The 20,321-nt window shown below is 38.4% G+C and overlaps 2 protein-coding genes across 5 annotated transcripts in view; one reads left to right on the top strand and one right to left on the bottom strand.

Moving 5' to 3' along the window:
• The window catches only part of AASDHPPT (aminoadipate-semialdehyde dehydrogenase-phosphopantetheinyl transferase), a 53,075-nt gene extending 51,209 nt beyond the window's left edge, over window positions 1–1,866 (bottom strand). For 2 of the 3 annotated variants that reach the window (XM_038175797.2, XM_027468304.3), the window contains exons 1-2: window positions 1,490–1,721; window positions 228–453 (exon numbers count right to left, since the gene is read on the bottom strand). In XM_038175797.2, the coding sequence (XP_038031725.2) occupies window positions 228–453; window positions 1,490–1,633 (370 nt within the window). In that variant the 5' untranslated portion in view covers window positions 1,634–1,721. The other variant, XM_038175798.2, reaches the window with a different exon arrangement.
• Window positions 1,867–1,893: 27 nt separating this feature from the next.
• KBTBD3 (kelch repeat and BTB domain containing 3) lies at window positions 1,894–18,145 on the top strand. 2 transcript variants are annotated; one of them, XM_027468275.3, is made up of 4 exons: window positions 1,986–2,024; window positions 8,556–8,903; window positions 10,030–10,271; window positions 12,633–18,145. In XM_027468275.3, the coding sequence occupies exons 3-4, from the start codon at window positions 10,048–10,050 to the stop codon at window positions 14,251–14,253; spliced, it is 1,845 nt and encodes a 614-aa protein (XP_027324076.1). In that variant the 5' UTR covers window positions 1,986–2,024; window positions 8,556–8,903; window positions 10,030–10,047; the 3' UTR covers window positions 14,254–18,145. The 2 variants fall into 2 exon arrangements, with proteins under 2 accessions (XP_071888833.1, XP_027324076.1); XM_072032732.1 differs by lacking the exon at window positions 8,556–8,903 and having other exon boundaries at window positions 1,894–2,024.
• The last annotated feature ends 2,176 nt before the right edge of the window (window positions 18,146–20,321 follow it).

Here is a 20,321-nt window from a genome sequence, read left to right on the forward strand (position 1 = left end):
TTTATGACTATTTTTGCACGGTTCTAGTTTTCTAAACTGGACACGTAACCATATCTGGAATCAAGTGAGCAGTATGTATAACAATAAAGAAGCATACATACTACACATGCATGCACATTCCTTGAATAACACTTAATTCCTAGGACACAGATTGGTTCTTGGGGAACTTTAAATGTGTTCAGCATTTAAATATTACAAAACGAGCTTTCGTCACAGTAATGCATTACCTGGTAAACTAGTCTTCATGACATCAACACCAACTTGGAGCTCAGGCTCAGCTGCAAGAACTGCATAATCCCCTTGATGAGAGACATTGAAGTTGTAATTCGAACAGGCACTGAGTATGGCATTTGCCAGGAATGGTTTTCCTTTTGATGTCCTTTCCAGGTGTATTTCATTCCAAGGTATGCACAGCTTTTCTGCAATTAATTTCCGCATCAGCAGGCGACCAGCCTATGAAATAAAACAGAAGTGATTCACACAGAACTATTATGTTATGTATGAGGTATTTGTGGTTCCTAGAAAATCACTTGCCTAAAAAGAAGTATGCTTTTACTATTGCACAGAGAAAATGAATATGTTTATGCTAAATCATTTAGGCTTTTCCCTTTAATGAAAGCCCTTGCCATATAAACTTAACCAAATCGAAAAACATTTCACCAGACCTGATTACACAACATGTTTGCTACCACTGTTAGCACAGAGATAAATAAGGCCCAATATAATGTACTTTCAGCCTAGACAAGTGACATAAAATTGTTCTTTTTTACTTAAGATACTTTACTGCGCACGTGAATACCTTTTATCCCACACTGAACAGTTAAACTCTCTCAGCTTTCTTTTCAGCACATTCAGTTACTTTGGTGCACAGACAAAAGTGATGAGTAACTGTTTATAGGGTAAATAGCAAAAGACTGCATTACTGCCCCACTCTTACGTAAGATTTTAAATCTGAATTGATTATGCAAAAAACTCTGGATGAAACAGCTTTTTTCTTTTACAGATCACACTACGACCGTCTTCGTGCAGAATTTCCTAGAACTTGCTCATATTTTCTTGACTCAGAGGGTGGTGAGGCCCTGGCACAGGCTGCCCAGAGAAGCTGTGGATGCCCCATCCCTGGAGGTGCTCAAGGCCAGGCTGGATGGGGCTTTGGGCAACCTGGGCTGGTGGGAGGTGTCCCTGCCCATGGCAGGGGGGTGAAACTGGGTGTTCTTTTAGGGTTTCTCCCAACGCAAACCCTTCTGTGACATGGTGACCTTACCTCCCGAGGGCCATAAAACTTGTGAACCTTTCAGAGTAACTACTCGTAGCAGAATGCTACCACCCTCTTAACCCAACCTGCACCGAGAGCTGCCAATTAACGACTTCTAACCCCTTGCCCGCCCTGACGTGACCCCGCGGGTCCCATTTCTTCACAACCAGCCCTGCCCACGGCCCCCCCGGACGAGGCAGCCCCCGGCGCCCCCCGCCCCGTTCCCTGTGGTACCAAGGCGGCTTTGGCATCGCGGGCGAACACCAAGCGCCCGATGCGCTCCTTCTCCTCGGGCTGCACCAGCCGCGCCGCCAGCAGCCACTCCTCGCGGCGGGGGCGCCAGGAGGCGCAGGGGAAGGCCCAGCGCACGCCGCCCATCACCCCTCGGCCGGGACCGCCTCAGCGCGACCCCCCCCTCACCCGGGGCCCCCTCAGGAGGCCCCGCCGCGCTCCTCACGCCCCCCCTTCCCTACCCGAGCGGTCGGTGGGAGGGCCCAGCTGGGGAGCTGCCAGGACCAATCCGATGCTAGAAAAGCCTTGAGTGACAGGGGAACGGGCCAACCACAGGCTGATCAGAGAGAAGGAGGCTGGGCGGTGATGCCAGAGCTCTAGCGGAGGGTGGGCGGGGTTTTATTCTGATTGACAGCCCGCCGAGCCACTCCGAGGGAGCGACCGCGGAGAATGACACCGGAAGGAGCCAATCCGCTGACGGGGCTGCCGCCGGGGGGTGGGCCAGAGCGGGGCGGCGAGCTGCTGGTGGCGGCTGCAGGTGGGTGCGCGCTGTTCGGCGGGGAGCGCGGAGGTGGGGAGGGGGGCAGCTCCTCGCCGCTTCCACAGGGGCAGCGGCGGCACCGGGAACCGCCACGTCCCGGAGCCCGCAGTCGGGCTGCAGGAGGAAAAAACGGGCCGGCAGGATGAGTCCTCCCTTAGAATGAAGGGAGGCGGCGCACGGCGCATGCGCGGGCGGGTGGGTGGGCATGCGCAGTAGCGGCGCTGAAGCCGCTGCCCGCCCCTGACGGGCGGGGCGCTGTGAGGGCAGGGGCAAAGAAGGGGCCGGGGCCGGGGCCGGGGCCTCCTGGGGCCGTTGCTTTGGGTCTCTGGGGGGCGGGAAGGGCTGAGGTGGCGCCGCCAGCGGTGGGGCCGTTTTGTTCCCCTGGGCTGCGGATTGGGGGCCTCAGGGCAGCGGGGAGCCCTTCTGGGCACTGTGCCTGTGGCTGCGCCCATCTGTGCTGGCCGTCAGGTGATAAATAAAAGTAGCAAAGGGGTGTTAGGTCAGGCGTTTCGTAGAATCTGCCGTTATTCAGCACCCCAGCTCACTCTAATGTGAAAAGGAAAAAATGTTTTTTTGCCCCAGGCCGGGTGATGTGTTGTCTTCCTGCCCAAAATAACCCCAAGCATAACTGCACGCAGGTTGGGCTCTGCAAAGTGTTTTAAATGCTGTAGTAACAGCTGGGGAAAAAAGTGTCTGAGCGAGGCATCAGCGGTGTCATTTGTTCCTTCTCAAATGTGATTCCCATTCTTCCCCTTGACTTAAGCAAGGGATGTCATACCCACTCCCTTGCGTGTTACTCACAGTGACACAGAGTGAAATGACAGCAGAGGAGGATTTAGTACAGTCAGAAAACGCAGGAAAATGCTGCTTACGAATACTAATTTGTATCCGACTCTTAACATTTCGACTATTGCATTCGGCACACTTTAAGGAGGAAATAGTGGCCTTATCAATATTCACTTAATGACTTGTTATATCTAATGGAATAGGGATCTTACCTAGTTCAAAAAAAAAACAACTCTCAGGTCTGATTAATAAGTGTGACTTGTCTATGCTTTCTAGGTATACAGATTAAAACATATACTTTTTAAAAAAAGTAGCTTATTTAATGAAAATTTTTAAAAACAAGCATTACACATAAGCGCAGACTGAAGTTTGAGATGCACATCATGGTGTGTAAGATAATGATGAGTAATTCGATATAAAGCCACATTTTGATTAGAGGTAAAATAGGCTAGAATCATAAATATGCTAAAATATCCTATAAATGTGTTCAATATTGCATGTACTCGTTGAAAATAAAAACTTTTTTTTTAATCATATACAGAAATTAAGAGACTAGAAAACCCAGTAACAGTAAAAGCAGCGATTTTTTTCTCTTCCAGAATTTGCAGTTATTACTTTTGCCAGAATTAGAAGTACAACGTTGCATTTTCATTCCTTTTTTTTTTTTCTGAAAATGAAAATTATGATTCTTGACCTTTCTTATCTGAAAATAATTTACAAAGGAACCTGATGATTTTAATAAATCTAGCTACAATAAAATCCAAGCAGTTTGAGTTCTCCTGATTATTTTTTTTTTTGTCTTAATGGATTTATGTGTTTGTGAAAGGATATGCAATTACAGACTGCTGCTTGCAGAGAGGGAATCTTCCACATTGGGAATGTCTGCAGGAACCAGTGCAATTTCACTGCTTCCTGCTGGTACCATGCTCTTTCTTCTTCTTTTTTTTTTTTTTTCTTTTCATGCTGTTTTTTTTTCAGTCACTTCTAAAGAATTCAAAACTCTGTGTCACCTTTTCTTCTTACAGTACTGTTTCAGTATGTTTTATTGATAAATGCCACTTTTTTGTGGAGTAAATGTCTCATAATGTCACATGCATCTTTTTTGATTGTCTGAAAATGATTGACTAAGTATTAATTTTCTGCGATGTTCACTTATTTATGAAAAAGCTGTGAGACTGAGTTGCACTGAATTTCCAAGACAGGAACCTGGAATTCTGTTACTGTTTGAGACCTTAGATAATTGATACAGTGGAGACAAATAATAATAAAATACAGAAATACAGAACTTTCTACTTAGTATTTATACTTCAATTTTCTTTTAATCCATTCTTGCCTGTACAGTCAACAATTAGAAGAGTTACCAAAGGTACCCTTTAGACACCTGTTCCATTCATTCTCATCTTGTTGAATCAGGAGCTGTTAAATTAGATGTGTAGTGGGAAGCCGTGTGTTTAAAATTTGACAATAAATTATTAATTTCTCCCCCTTTGAATAGATCAGGAGTGAAAACAGCAAATTGTCTTAATAACTATGTAGAGTACTTGAAATATTAAAAATAAATTTTAAAATATTAATTTAAAATATTGAACTTGACATACTGAAGCTCCTGAGATTTTATAGCATTCTTACTACACTAAAGAAGTTGGAAGTTAAGAGCGAGTATTTTTTCAAAACTTACACTTTCTGTACAGTTAAATTTTGTATTAGCAAACTAAAGCCTCCTCGCAAAAATGAATAGAGTTTCTTTATCTTCATTGTCTCTCTTCCTAGGTACATAAAGTATTCTGTAAAATACCAGCATTTACAATCTCTCTTTTTTAAAACCCTTTTGTCTAGTAAGACATACCAACCAAGTTGGGAGCAGGTGAGGTGACAAAGGCTGCTCGTTTCTCATGAGATAGTTCTTATAGGTTAAGAACTATTAAGAAATAGTATCTTTTTTCTTCTTTAATTTACAGAGTGTTGTATAGAGAGTGCTGCAGCACAGTGATATTGTGCTTTGAGATAAAACAGCTGAAGGGTGCTTTACAGTTTTTTGTTAACCTTTATTTGGTACTTCAGTGGTGAGTTTAGACTGTTTCGGATGTGTGCATTATTGGAGGAGAGAACATCTACACGGAGAATGTTATTTGTGCTGTGTGAATGCATTGGTCAAGTAAAATTGGTGTCCAATGTGCTGGAACAGTCTCGAGCTTCTGTTCAATTGCAGAGGTTCAGTCATGTTTATTGTCAGGCAGGCATGGCCCTGGCATGTTTTTTTCTCACAAAATGCTAGCTTAGGCACAATATTTATATATGTTCTAAACTTTCACAAAACATCCATTTGGCTATTACAAAGTTGGATATATTTCTATATAGATTTTTATTTTACTATTATAAATCATCATAAGAGTTTGGTGTTAGTCTCCTCCAGCGTTACTTTGTACCATGTCCTCCTCATCTGGGTGTTCGTGCTTGATTCTTACTATGCGTGCCTTCATCCTTTCCTTGTTTAATAATGTTACCTCTGTTACCCACATAGAACAGCACATCTCATACCATTCTCATCTTCGTTAGCACAAAATGTAACTAACCACTTTATCTGTTAGTCACAGCATCTAAGGCTATCTGGGCTGTCGGTTCAGTAAGTAAATGCAGGTACTTTCTATGGCTATGTTCTGATTGTTATAACTGAAGTCTCAACTCAGTCTGAATTTAGTAATATTCATAAAAGGAATATTCATAAAAAGTATAAAAGGCAAGTAAACAGCGCTGGGTGTGCGGGGAGTCTACGCTCCACCAACACGCACACACGAACATCAGACTTTCTAAATATACAGAACATTGCTTTACATACTAAACCCGAGTATGTACAATCAGGAAAGGTAACAAACAATCCTTTAAGTTCCATGACTTAACAGTCTCCATTTTCCATTCCATTTGAACAATATGTCTTGCTTTAAATTGTCAAGCAACTTGGTCTTCAGGCCTTATGTATCCCGTTCCTCCCGAATCGAAGAAAAACATCCATCTCCTTTTCAAGGCCAATGAGGCCTGGGTCAAAAGGCACATCCAGGTCATCAGGGGGCATAACAGCAAAAGCCTTTTGATGGCTGTAAGCAGAGGGGCCAATGGTGTAGGGTGCCACCTCAAATGACACCCTAACGACTGCCATTACCTTACCATCCCCACCTCCTGTTGTTCAGGTGCCTGCTGCTTTGCCTTGCTTTGTGGCCAGATATAAAATGGCCATTTCTTGCCATTCAGCTGTCAGGTGGGCAGAATGTCTCACATCTCAAGTGGAAGTCTGAACAGGCAGCCTTGGAAGGTACATATATCTTCCTGATTATGTGTTTAGGTGGGGTCGATCTTAAATAAAAATCTTTGTCAAATGTAATTGTAGTGGACAATGGGTCACTTTGTGATGTGACTTTCAAGTGGGCAAACTTTAAGGGGGTTTGGTTTCATTTTTTAGAAAGCTGGGCTGATACTTACGGGTACACAGAACTCTGAGATTGGAAAAAACAATGATTAAATTCCCTTTGACAAGGCAGAGTGACAGCAAAGGGGATAACCATACAGTAAGAGCAGCAAATGATCAGCCATGACCAGATGGAGCCCACAAGCACAAAGATAGACAACAACCCAAGGCTCCCTTCTGTCAGGGCGTCTTCATCGAGCAGGCCATGTGGCAGGTAGCTGAAGCGTTCCTGAGCCTGTCATCTGTCCCTCCCGACCTCTTCAGGATGCATGCCATGAGTCTTGCCGTTATGGCCAGTGGTGTGTCTACCCAGTGACCAAAATGTGGCATTCATGAGTACAAGATGTGAAAACATTAAGTACGTGAGCAGAGAAGCTTTGCTGAGTGGTGGGGTACCCTCAGTCTGGTCACATCAGAGACCACATTTGGTCTCAGAGCAGGCAATACCCAGCCCCATATGCCAGTACCCAGAATCTGATGTGTCACATTGCAGGAGGTGCCAGAAGGCAGTTGTGTGACGAGTATCTGTGGGGTTGTGTGATGGAAGAGGGCCTGAGAAGGTATAGCTTTTGTGTGCCTTGGGAAGAGGACGTATGGCACACAGCCATACGTTAAGAAATAAAAATAGGAGATCCCAAGTCTAATGAACCATCTACTGAAATTCTGTTCATGGTAATAATTCATGTAAAGACAGGCTCTGTAACTGGAATCCTGTGTTTCTACAAGGAACAAAAATAAGGAGTCTCATTGCCCAGCTTTTCTGAACTCCAGACCTACGCAACATATGCCTGCACCCCCCATGTTTGAACTCTGCTGTCAGGAACTTGATCAAATATTTATAAATGTAATTGCAACTATTGATTAATTCATATGACTTTGTAGAAGATGCATGAAATAATTATAAATACTACTTGGCTCTGTTTTTAACATACAAAGTTTTAGCTGAATTGTTCAAGGTATTTTGTAGGGATATAAAATCATGAACAGATCAGTCAAACTGGTAATATATACCAAAAATACCATATAATGCAGGAATTAGCTACAGGAGAAATGAGAATTGATGTATTTTTTTTTCTTCTGAAGCAGAGGGAGGAGTGAATTAGGCTAAACCATGGCACAGTATTATGTATATCTTCCTTAATGGTGGACAAAACCAGTTGCAGTACATCACTGAAAATTGCTTTTAATATAAAATAAGGAGACACTGCTATCACAGATTAGGATTAAGATGCACCGGATGAATAGTGAGACGCTGCTGAGAATTTAACCATCATGCTGTACAATAAATCTGGTAACAATGAAACAAAGATGAACTCAAACTGGACTGAGTGAAGAAAAAGCTGCAAGAAATAATAAGCAAAACAAAAATTCAGTCTCATAAATGGTGTTAGAAATTTTGGCAGTTGTTTAATTCATCCGAACAAACGTGGATGAAAAAGAGGATATCATCACTTGATGGTTGTGAGTGACTAAATATCACAAAGGAAAATTAAGTCAAATGACAGTTTTGCCAGAAGAACAAATATGCATAAGCATTAATAAATTGAATGTGTACTTAAAAGAATGCTTGCAGTCTTGTCATCAATAGTAGTTGAAAAGCCTTTCAGTGGAAATAGTGGTGGTAAAAGAAAAATTGGAAAATATATGCTTTTATGAAAGTGATTATATGATGTCTTTGCCTGCAGAGATGGACCTGATGACATTAGATGTTTCTGTGTTCCTTACACAATGATGAATGTTTCCGAAACTGGTAATTTTACCCACAGAAAACAAGTAGTAAGTCAGAGCTTGATACAGAAATTACATATAAAAGGAGGAACATGTCTACTATCTATTATCAATTCCAGAATTTTTTAAAAAGGTTTACATGTCTGACTGAATTTAAGAAGAGATTGGACTGTGCACTTAGTCACATGGTCTGAACTTGGGTAGACCTGTGCGGTGTCAAGAGTTGGACTTGATGATCCTTAAGGGTCCCTTCCAACTTAGGATATTCTATGATTCTATGATTCTATGTCCTTTAGAAAAATTTTACTTTACATAATGCTAATTAAACCTTGAAATTGACTTATTTTAAGTTTCATTCAGTTGTGGGAAACTGATTTTACTGAAGTGACTGCTTTTGCAGGTTCAGTCTCTTGAGGAGTAGAATTGAAGGTCATAAGAAAGTTCTAGAGAATTCTGACATACAAAAAAAGGCTTTATGATTTATGGAAGTTGAGGTTTATGAGGCCATATATTATCAGAATAAATGGTGGTCTTGTTCTTCTGTATTTTCCTAGTTCCTCAGGCTTAGAATGGAAAGAGTGAATACATGAGATTGTCTGGCCATGGCAAGGAGAAGATGCCTGTTCCAAGGGTGCCAGTGCTGGGAGCAAGATCAATGGATCTCTTCTATTCCAAGAGACATGGAGGTCTATTTGTGGTTGGAGCTACCTGACTAGATAAAAGCGTAGATCAGTCTGCTGTGAAAGTACCTCCTATGAAGAAGACTGCCTGTTGGCGTAGTTTGTTCTGAATGTATCACCTGATTAGTTAAGCCTTTTCATGAAATTTAAAAAAAAGAATCGGTATTTTTATGGTCTCCGTGTTTGGCTTGGATTTTTTTATCCCCTTCTTTGTCAATTCAGGTGGGCCATTATCTATTGCTAATTGGAATTGGAATTGTGGAAGCAGAATCCTCTAATAGAAAAACTGTGCCGTGTTTCCTTAAGCTTTGAAATAGGCAAGCTTGACACAAGTTTCCAGCAAGGCCAGCTTATGCATCTGTAGCAGTATAAATACATCTCAAGACAGGTGTAAATAAAATATGTTTAAAGTTTCTTTATGCCATAAAAATGGAATAAAATATTTTTAATGTACAAAAAAAAAAAAAAAAAGCAAAGCCCAACTTACTGTACAAACCATGCACTTTATTCAGTATAGGGCTTTTCACAAGAAAACCTTGTCTACTGAAAGGAAGATTGCATTGTCTTAAGTTTAAATCAGTTCTGAACCCAGTTAATGTTTACGTCTCAGTAAGTGGAGCTCCCAGCATGCAGAATAAGCTGTAAGCAAACAGCTGGCTTCAGGGGCAAGCGTAGAGGTTGCAAGGTAAAGTCAGTGTCAATTACCTAAACACTCAAAGCTGTACTGTCACCAAACTGTCTCTAAATGACCCCACCTGGTAACCCCTAGCAATCCTGTGACTAGGCCAGGGTGTGTTTGTGCTGTTATTTTCATCTGGAGTGCCTAATGGGAATCCAGGAGCCTGTATCTCCTGTGCTCTGTAAGCCTTAGAAAGGCCATTGGACTCCTTTGCGTTTGGGGGTTTGTAGTATGCAGATGAACCTTCTTAAAATCTAAAAATATGTAATGAAATGCTCCTTTTCCATCTTCATTTTTCATCAAATTATAAGAGTGTGCATTATTTTTTTTTTTTGAGGATAAGCCTAGGAATACTCTCTTTCATGATCATTAAAATCTGTATCACACTCCTTGGTATGTTCCCTGTGGACTCTATTGAAAAAAATCCTGCAGGTAGGTACTATTTGTAGATATGCTTTTTGCTACGCATCAGATATTTTACTTTTCAAAGTATGTCTTCTTTATGTCTTTTGCAAAGTAGAAGTATTATTATCAAATTCAGTGTAAATGTCACTTAAATTTAGAACCCTACATAGGACTTGCAAACCAACTTCAGGATTTATGTTTTATGGCATATTGATTAAAAAAATAATGAGACTGTAAAATCCATTACTTATTTTTCCGTTTCAGGAGTAGATTGAAGAAAACATGGCCAATCAACGGGATTACATTAGCAGACCTATTTGCAATGGAATTTCTGTTCCTGAAAATAAAATCAATTCCTTAGTGGCTGAAGGTCATGGACAACAAATTCTAAAAGTACTACAAAAGTTCAGAGAACAAAATATATTTTTTGACTTTAAAATTATTGTGAAAGATGAAACAATTCCTTGTCATCGTTGTGTACTGGCAGCATGCAGTGATTTTTTCAGGTAAACATAATTTTGGCATGAGTTTGCAGGAAATGGCTTGTAAGTACTCTGGGAGGGAGGGAAGGAATACCAAAAATTAAAAGATAAATCACCACAATTTTCGTATGTCTGCAGGGTTTTGATCAACGTGGTCAAACATCATATTAAGGATTCTTAAAATAAAAAAAAAATAATAAAAAAAAAAAAAGAAATTGCAGTGTTGTATTTCCAAAATGATACGAGGACCCTATGGATTTTAGATACAAATAGCAGTCTGTACTGTGAAATAAAGATGTCAAACCATAACTGCTGTTTGGTAGAATTGAAACAAGTTGCCTGTACCTATACTTGAAGGACTGCAAGGGTATTGTTTGACTGTTTGGGACAGGCTATGTACTTTGACACATTTACATTGTGAAACGTAACAGGCTGATTCCATATACATCTTGTATCAAACAATTGTGGATAAATTGTTTGTGGGGCTGGATTTTGTTATAATAAGATGAGTGATCAGCATAGTACAGTTTGTCTTCATAGTTATTTATCAGATATCTAATATTTTTTTCAAAACTACAGAGTTCAGCCTTTCAGCATGAAACAAACCTGTGATTTTCCTTCTGGTACTTAAAGCTATACATTCTTAAGGGACAGATTTTTCATGTACAGATTATAAATTTATGAAGAACTTTGCTGAGCTTTTCATTAGGAAGACTCAGTCATGCAATTCCCTGCTGAAAATCTGTTTCCAAGTACACTTTTTACTGAAACATGAAGACACTGGTAGAAAGAGCTTCCAGTGGTAATTTTTAGAACTGAAGTAAGCACATGGTAACGTGGCCTTTTTACTACCTATAGTCATTTCAGGTTAAAATTTTCCAGGAGGGTTTGCATGTAACAGCTGCTAACAGCAGCCATCAAAATCATACGTTATCCTGGAATGCAAGGCCCGTTTACTGTCTTTATGGAATAGAAAGTATCCACATCCACTACATGAAAGATTTTTCATCTGAAAAATTATATTTCTCACCTTCGGACTTCTCTTAGTTTTCGTTTCACTTTGTAAACCCAATATTCATCGATATTTTACTCCCTACTGGTTAACTTTTAAATTCAAAGCCTTTTCCTAGACTGCTTTCCTCCTACTGCTATCATTCAGTTGCTGTTGTGGATAAGTGAAGCTGTAGTGCATTTCCTAGGCATCCAGCATCCTTTCTATTTTACTCTACAACTTAGAGATTTATATCATAGCTCTTGGGTCAATGAGGAAAGGATTCAAAAGATTGGGTTGTTTAGTATGTAAAAAGTTCTTTGGGATGTAAGTTTCTTACTGTAATTTTACCTTCTTGTTCAGGTGAGTTCCTGATTTACCTGATTTTCACTTTCCAAAGAGTATGCTATACAGAGTGATTTATCTTTTTTTTCTTTTTGGCTTCATAGAAGTATGGGATTTTAAAAATCACATGCTATACAGATATTAATTGTGTAACAGAGCTCCTTTTGTTAATAGCAACTACATTTGATATATTAATAATCCAGATGATACACTGAGTATTTTGAATCCTTTGTCTAATTTTTCTCTAATATCATTTGTCAAATTCAGGAGCTGTTGCTATCGTGTACAGTAGTTAAAAGTTAAAAAGTAGTTATTGCATATTTAGTAATAAAATACACAGTCGCAGTAAAATTTGGACAGACCTACTGATCAATAATGTTTGTTTCATAATTTCAACCATTCTTTGTATTCAGTCACAATCCACTTTCTGCACAAGATTCATTTTATCATCCAATACTATGTCAAAACCTCATTTTTCTGACATCTGCCTGTACCCATAAATCTATCTGTCAACTCTATAGCAAAAATGAAGGTTCTTCATACTTTTCTCCTCTTTCACCACTTGTCCACTTTTATTACTGAGGAGTGCACCCATCATCCATCCTGCCATTTGTTCCAGCCTGCAGTTTTGAAGGCCTTTTTTTTTCTCTTAATTTTCTGTATTCATCCACAGTGCATGACCTAAATCATGTTAGCTTTTTTGCTATATATTTTTTAAATCTGCCTTTCTTTCTCAGTGTTGAAACTGATGCTGCCCCTAACATTTTCACATCTTTGTTCCCATTGAGAGCTGTAGACTTCATCTCACTCTGAAAATCCATAGAAAACACAGCTGCTGCTATCATTTTTATGAGCTATCGCTTTGAATATGTTCTTATCACCACTCCTTTATGTCTGCTACCATATCAAGTGTTGTTATTTTTGATAACCTTCACATTTCAGATCTATACAGCCATCCCACCTTATTATCTCCTCCTTCTCACATCAGCTTTCTCTTCTGTTTGCTAGATCCTTAATTTCTGTGTATATCTTCTGTATTTTATTCACAGAGCCATGTTTGAAGTTAATATGAAAGAACGAGATGATGGCAATGTTACTATTAGTAATCTATCACCCAAGGCAGTGAAAGCTTTTCTTGATTATGCTTACACAGGAAAAACAGAGATAACAAACGATAATGTGGAAATGCTCTTCCAGCTGTCATCATTTCTTCAAGTTTCACTCCTTTCCAAAGCTTGCAGTGACTTTCTAATAAAAAGTATTGATCTTGTGAATTGCTTGCAGTTGCTTTCGCTATCGGAAAGTTACGGCTCCGACCGCTTATTTGATCATGCACTAGATTTTGTACAGCACCACTTTTCCTTGCTGCTCAGATCAAGTGACTTCTTGGAGATTAATTTTGAGATATTGCAAAAATGTCTTGAGGCTGATGAACTAGATGTCCCTGAGGAAGAATCAGTGTTGAAAGCTGTCCTTCAATGGACCAAACACAACTTAGAAACACGACAGAAATATCTGCCTAATTTGATCCAAAAAGTGAGACTACACCAGTTACCTGAAAAGACTTTGCAAGACTTCCTGCACTCTGAAGAATATTTACTGAAAAGTGCTAATTGTTCAGTAATAATCAATGATGCAGTTAAAAGCGTGCAAAACTTTAGTGGACTGTTTCCAGATGCACGCCCTTCAACAACAGAAAAATACATATTTGTTCATAAAACTGATGAAGATGGAGAAAACAGGCATACATTTTGCTATAACATCAAAACAGATAAATGGAAAGAACTACCAAATACACACATGATTGATCTTCCAGGGTCAAGTTTATCTAGCTACGGAGAAAAAATATTTATAACTGGAGGATGCAAAGGGAATTGCTACAGGACCGTCAGGCTTCATATTGCTGAACCGTTTCATGATGCCACAGACCAAACCTGGTGCTACTGCCCAGTCAGTAACGAATTCTCCATCGTGTCAGCTATGACAAAGCCAAGGACAATGCACACGTCTGTTGTAACCTTAAATCAGTTGTTTGTCATCGGTGGAAAGACCAGAGGAGCTCAAGAAACCCGAAGTCTTTTGGATGTAGAATGTTACAATCCCCTTTCCAAAGACTGGAAATCTGTAAGCCAACTACCAAGGGGTATCTACTATCCAGAAGCAAGTGCATGTCAGAATATAATTTATGTCCTTGGCTCAGAAGTAGAGATTACTGATGCCTTTAATCCATCTCTTGACTGTTTCTTTAAGTATAATGCTATGACTGATCAGTGGTCAGAGCTTGTAGCAGAATTTGGGCAGTTTTTCCATGCAACTCTAATCAAAGCTGTTCCAGTGAACTGCACGCTGTATATATGTGATCTCTCCACCTACAAGGTCTACAGCTTTTGCCCAGAAACCTGTGTATGGAAAGGGGAAGGATCTTTCGAATGCGCTGGCTTTAATGCAGGCGCAGTTGGGACAGAAGACAAAATTTATATTTTAGGGGGTGATTATGCTCCAGAAGAAATCACAGATGAAGTTCAAGTCTACCACAGCAGTAGGTCTGAGTGGGAAGAAGTTTCCCCAATGCCAAGAGCCTTAACTGAGTTTTACTGTCAGGTCATTCAGTTTAATAAATATAGGGACCCCTGGTCATCTGTAATGACAATTTGCTCCGGAGAATTTTGAAACTCTTGAGTCAGATGAATCTATTTAAATGCACAAGATTTAGAATAGATTTTTAGGTATTAATTTGCAGAAAAATATGTACTGTTTTTGTTTTAAGTTATTCAGTTTAAATTGTCAGCTATAGACTTGTTTTTGAAAGGGTCCATAAAACTGTCACTCATTATATATAAAGTATTTTTAGTTTTATATACAAGTCTTCTCTGTAGTTATCTGAATTTTCAAAGCACTACATTTCAAGAAAGAAGTTATGAAGAATTCATCTTGTAATGTGCCATTATTTCTGTAATAATCATAGTCGACCTAGGAGACAAATTGCTGAGTGAAAAAAGTACTTGTGATACCGTTTTCCCTATGTAACTGAAGTTTAAAAGAAATCTACATTCATGTGTTGTTGTTTTTTTGTCAGCTTTATCTTATTAGAATGACCTTAGCAAAGGCAAAAGCCAAAGTGACCTTCACAGCATTAAAACCAGGTATCTAACATGAAGAGACTGATAATTTCTGTCATCTTACATCAGCTCTTCCATTTGACCAGTTTTTCTCCATCCTTGTGCCTTAGTAGTGGCTGTACTTTCCGTTGTCATCCCATAGCTGTGGCAAGAAAAACCTCGGTGCCATTTTGCAGGACGAGAAAGATTTCTACAGGGTGGATGATTCCTGTGGGAACTTGATGGTCACCTCAGTCGCTGAAAGGAAAAACGCTTCGAACAGAAGTCTTCCATCGCTGAAGTCTGCAGTGCTATCTGATAAGCAAGCTGCACAGTAAGCTTTAGTTGTTGCTTCAGTTAATTATGGGAAAAGTTTGTATCTTGCCATACATAAAATACAGTGTTACATAAATAACTCCCCATACCTAAAGTAAATAGTATTCTAAAGCGAAATAACACCTTATTTTTTTTTTTTTACTTCTACAGTAGTTTAAATGTATGACACTTTCGTCTTGTACTTCATAGTAATTTTAAGTGGTAAAATATTACACGGTAAACACTACATAATATATTGCTTCAGAAACTTCCTACAGTAATCTATCATCATGTTAAAATTGTAATGGACTTTCAGTATTACTATTAGTGTAGGCATACATAACGAAGTAAATTTGATCTCATGCATACAAATTGGGAGCTGTGTCTAACAGAAGGACACTGGTGTTAGCTAGGTTTCATAAACTCATTTGTAATCTTCCCCAGCCTGATAATTTTCTTTCTTTCCAGATATTTAAATAAGGTTTTGGGAGCCCTTATGTACTGTTTAAGCCATAAAGTTGTGCTATGCCAGGCAGAATGGTTCTAAACATCTAAGCATGTCTTTTCCAAGTAGCTGAAAAATAAACAAAATTTAGTGAGGTAGCTAAAAAATCTTTCACATGGCTTGAGGCAACTATGTGCAACTTTCGTTATCACATCTCTACTGCATGTACTGTTTGCAAAAGTCAAGCTCAACATTTGCGCTTAAAGCTTGGTATCACCTTGCAATGTATTTTTCTTTCAGATACCAAACAATGGCAAGCTCCAATTCTGTGATTTTTATAATTTGTTATCAGATAACTTTAAAAAAGTACATAATATTTATCATAAATATTTTCATAAGGATGTAATGAAAATTATGCACATTCGGATAACCTATTACTAGTGGAATCTTCCACCTCGATAATTTCTATTAAGGTATGTGTCAGTTCTGTAGAAGTCAATAGTTTGTTTTAGCAGTATTTCAGATAACTTCCACATTTATTTTGCTCTTTTCATTATGAGTCTCTAACTCATAACTACATTTAGACAGGTACCTTATAGAATCACCATATGAAAATGCAAGTATTTTTATACTGGAACACAACTACTTTTCATTAGTGCAAACCAAATGTATTGAATAGTTTAGGAGAGATGGAGAAAACTATTTCTGCTTATTGAAACATCTAGAGACAAATAAATAGATGTACAGGAGAACGGTAGTTTTAGCTTTAATAAGGCTACTCAAGGTAGCAAAGAGACTTCATTAACCATTAATTATTGCAACTTGTCACTTTCCATCAGAAATACTAATTCTTTGCTTGTGCTTTCATGCTGTTTTTATACCCAAGTAATAAGTATGCAATTTATGCAATGACAAAAGTAACATTATGCCCATAGCACGTGGGTATAAACCGCTATGCAAGTTGGAAGAACTAGAGAAGTGCGAGTTATTTCAATTGCCACCGTCCTGACCAAATTGTTGGGCCGCATAAACAGCACTGAGTCAGTCACAAATTAAAGTGATGCTCTTTCCTCCAAGTTTTTCCTTCCAGCACATTTTATCTGGTGGTCCTCCATCCAGCTACTTGCTATGTGCACACACCTCTATCACATGACATCAGACAGAGCAATGGCGTATGTGGTAAATTATACAATATATATATATATATAGTGAAAACGGTGCAGCTTTATTTGGAAAAACACATGCTTCTTTAATATTCTACGCGACATTTGCACAGGAACTAACGTCAGTTCCCAGTCTGACAAATCGTTCATGGATTTCAAATGGAGTTTAGCTGTCTTAATTGGTGATCAAGAAATGAAGTGGTAGTGTCAGTTATTTTACACTATTGCTTGTAAAAAGTTACTGTGAAATAGAATGAAATTTCTTCCATTATGCAGGTAAGCCAGTGGAGGAATAAAAAGGCTATTTGCTGTAGTTTCACATACAAGGGTTAAATCTGATAGCGAAATTGAGCGCAGAAGCAGCTGTGTTAGAAAGTCATGGTTAGAAACAAGGCTTTATGATATGACTAATGGCCTATATTCCACATGCTGTGATTAATACCCAATGATAGATGAAATCTCAGTGAAGTCAACTACACTGCTCAAAAGAATATGGATTATTTGCTCGAGTTACTTCTGTAAGTCTGGATCAAATATATATTTTTAGTTGACTTTACACAGCAGCTATGGAATTTAAAAAGATCCCCAAATTCATGCATTTTTTTCTGTATTTTTTTCTGATTTTAAAAGCTCACAGAACTTTATGAAAATGTACATTCCTCTAAAAACAGTCCATGACTAGATTAATGATTACCTATGTTCTCACTGAAATATAGTAAAATGTTTAAAACATTCAAATTGCATGTAAAAGTATATGCTACTATTTGCACTTAAATGATGTAACCAAAACATTTCTAATAGTTGTCTATTATATGTCACAGAACACATTATAAGCATGGCCAGTATAATATACATTAAGATAATATATTGTATGTAGGACTTCAATACCCAGTAATGATTATATTGGAATAATCTTAATTTTTAATGCTATCAAAACATTATGGCACTTTGGTGATGTTATCATATTGGTTGAGTTATAATAAATATAAATTATTCAGGTGTTTATATTGATTATGTTTGCACAGACCTGATGATCATTATTTATGTATTAATGAATTTATTTTCTATATTCTAAATACATTAATAGTAAGTCAGTTTACTGCTGTTAGAAAATCATTATATTTTAAAAATGGAGTAGATTTACTGGGTCAGATTTATTCCTGGTATTACTCCATTAAGAAAGCTGTATACCTCTTCTGATTATTAGTAACTGTTAGGTAAGGTCTAGGATATAGGATGTGCTGTTTGCATTTTGAAACGTGGAGTCTACTTTTAGATGTTTTTGTTTGTAGTTGACCGACAGGAGGCAGCACAAGATCTACTTTAATTAAAACAGAATTAAACCAGGGATATATTTGACAATATTTGTATCTGAACGTTATGCTCAGTTTATTTCTTTTTTTCCCTTTCAACATCCAATACAGCATAGAGATCAGTAACATTTTGCTAATGCCTGGGCTCTGCTGATATGTGGAAAGTGTGATACTGTATGTTTGCTGAAATGTTCATTCTTCTGTGAAATAAAGCACTGAGCAACTGAATCCTTCTTAGGTCTGTTTCTGTTGTTGTTGTGTTTTTTTCTTTTTTTTTTTTCTTTTTTTTTTTTGTTGTTTTCCACTGAGTTTCAAAATACAGAGAATCAACAATGTTTCTAATGAGGTTGACAATTAAAGTATGTTTTTGAATATTAGGTTGACACATAGTAGAATATTTTGAATATTAGGCTGTGACCAATAGCGCAGTTAGCAGGCATAAAAACTGCAGTGAGAGGGTTTTGTTGTTGTTGTTTGTTTGTTTGTTTTTTAATTATCCTTGCACTTCATATATCATTATATCGTTTGTTTATCAGTTTGCACCTACCAAGCCAAACTGATTGTCTGCTGGAAAGCTTTAAGATTTATTGACTGCAAAGTACTTATTTAGCTTGGTATATTTTCATTGGACGCAAATAGATCACATTGGTATGTAGCATTTTTAACAGTTTAAGTATTGCAAATGATTAGGTATTTATTTTGACTGAAATGGGCTTCCATACTACTTTATTTTGCTTAAAATTGCTTTAAATAAAAGGGTATAAGCAACTTTAAAATTCAGGTGCAACACGTGCAGCAATAGCATTAATACAAAATGGGGGAACCCTGGGTTGTCTTATATTCTTCCAGAACTTAAAATTTAGCAACCTTCAAACCACTGTGTAGAGAAATTAGTTACAGCAATAAAAATTGATACTCCAATCTCCCAAGGCCTTTGCCCCACAACTAGCAAAAGGCATGTACAAGGCACTCTTGACAGTGTTCACAATGCTAAAAGCTTATATTGAACAATGAATTTGCAGACCAAATTTGAGAGATGTAGTTATGTAACCCTGTGCACGATCAGAAGAAAACTGTACGTATGTTTGACAGATACAGAAACTTTTAACTCACCTTGGACTTGTACAGTTTGTATGTGAAACAGACTGTACGATACGGCTTTTCTTACTGTGATCAAAAGCAGGGAACCAGAGTCTGTACATAATGAAGTTTATAAAAATGAACTACATGTGGAGTTGGTGACTACAAAGCCAGAAAGAAAGCAGACACCGGGCAGAGCTGCAGCCCACAACAAGCCAGTCTGGCACAAACCCAGGCTGGCTTCAGGTGCTGAATGATTCTGGGGCAGACTGGTTCTGTGCTACAGTTCATAACCAAAAGTTTCTGCTTATTTGGAAGATTAATTTTCTGCATATTACAGAACTGCAACAGACTTGTAGATGTTTGTCAAATTATGACAATCGCAATCTATGAGATGATTTGTCGCAATTGCCAGCAACATACAAAACAACATAGAGATTCTGTGATTATAATTGTATTTTTCTTAGGCTTCAGTGAACTACATGTAAATTCAAGAGAGTTCATGTGAATGAAGGAGCTCTAAGAACTTTTTGGTTGAGGAAGATGGTATATACCAATATTTTTTTCACCTTTGATTAATAGTTCTGTAATAGTGGAATAACAATGGGGAAAAAGGAGATCCATTTAAAATTATGAGCACAGCTACCATATGAAAAAGTATGCTTCTTAGCTCAAATTATTTTACTGGGCAGTAATCATGTTTAGTGTTTTTGTGCTTCACAATGAAAGAGGGGTACTTAATGAGTTATAATTAGCTGTAATTATTGTTGCAGATTGGCAGAGGTTCAGACTGGTAATGAATTCCACTCTCTTTCCACCTATTACACCTGAATTTATGTTGAACAAGTTTACAAGATCTTTAGTGCTTGCTTGCATCTTACTTCTGAGCATTGTCAAAATGAAACAGCATAAATTAAAGCCTAGGTGATGCTTGGGATTTGTAATAATACCGTAATATGCAGTGTAATATATTGCCAATAACATGGCATGGTTTCATTACCCTACTTCACTATTTTCCTTCTTAAAATTTTATGGTATTCTGTACACAATGGGCAAGCATAGCAGCAAAACTATCATTTTCTGGAGGCTGACAGAACTTTGTAGTGTTTCTGTGCTTGGTTTGTATGAATATTTCAGGAACACCACTGCCAGAATTGTGGGCTGAAAGTGTAAAATGGCAACACAAAGTGAGGGTTTCACCACCAGAGCAACGATCCCCAGAAGCCGTATGAACCAGGTGATACATAATGAAGCTGTATGAACCAAGTGATAAATAATAAGTTTATTTCTCAGCCCCCTGCCGCGCAGCCTAGCACAGGCCGCG

Source organism: Anas platyrhynchos, chromosome 1 (assembly GCF_047663525.1).
Source record: "Anas platyrhynchos isolate ZD024472 breed Pekin duck chromosome 1, IASCAAS_PekinDuck_T2T, whole genome shotgun sequence".
Taxonomy (NCBI): Eukaryota; Metazoa; Chordata; class Aves; order Anseriformes; family Anatidae; genus Anas; species Anas platyrhynchos.

Coding starts and splice junctions, on each gene's coding strand:
- KBTBD3 (XM_072032732.1), top strand. CDS start 10,048: ATGGCCAATCAACGGGATTACATTAGCAGACCTATTTGCAATGGAATT. Junction 10,272..12,632: donor GCATGCAGTGATTTTTTCAG/GTAAACATAATT, acceptor TTTTATTCACAG/AGCCATGTTTGAAGTTAATA.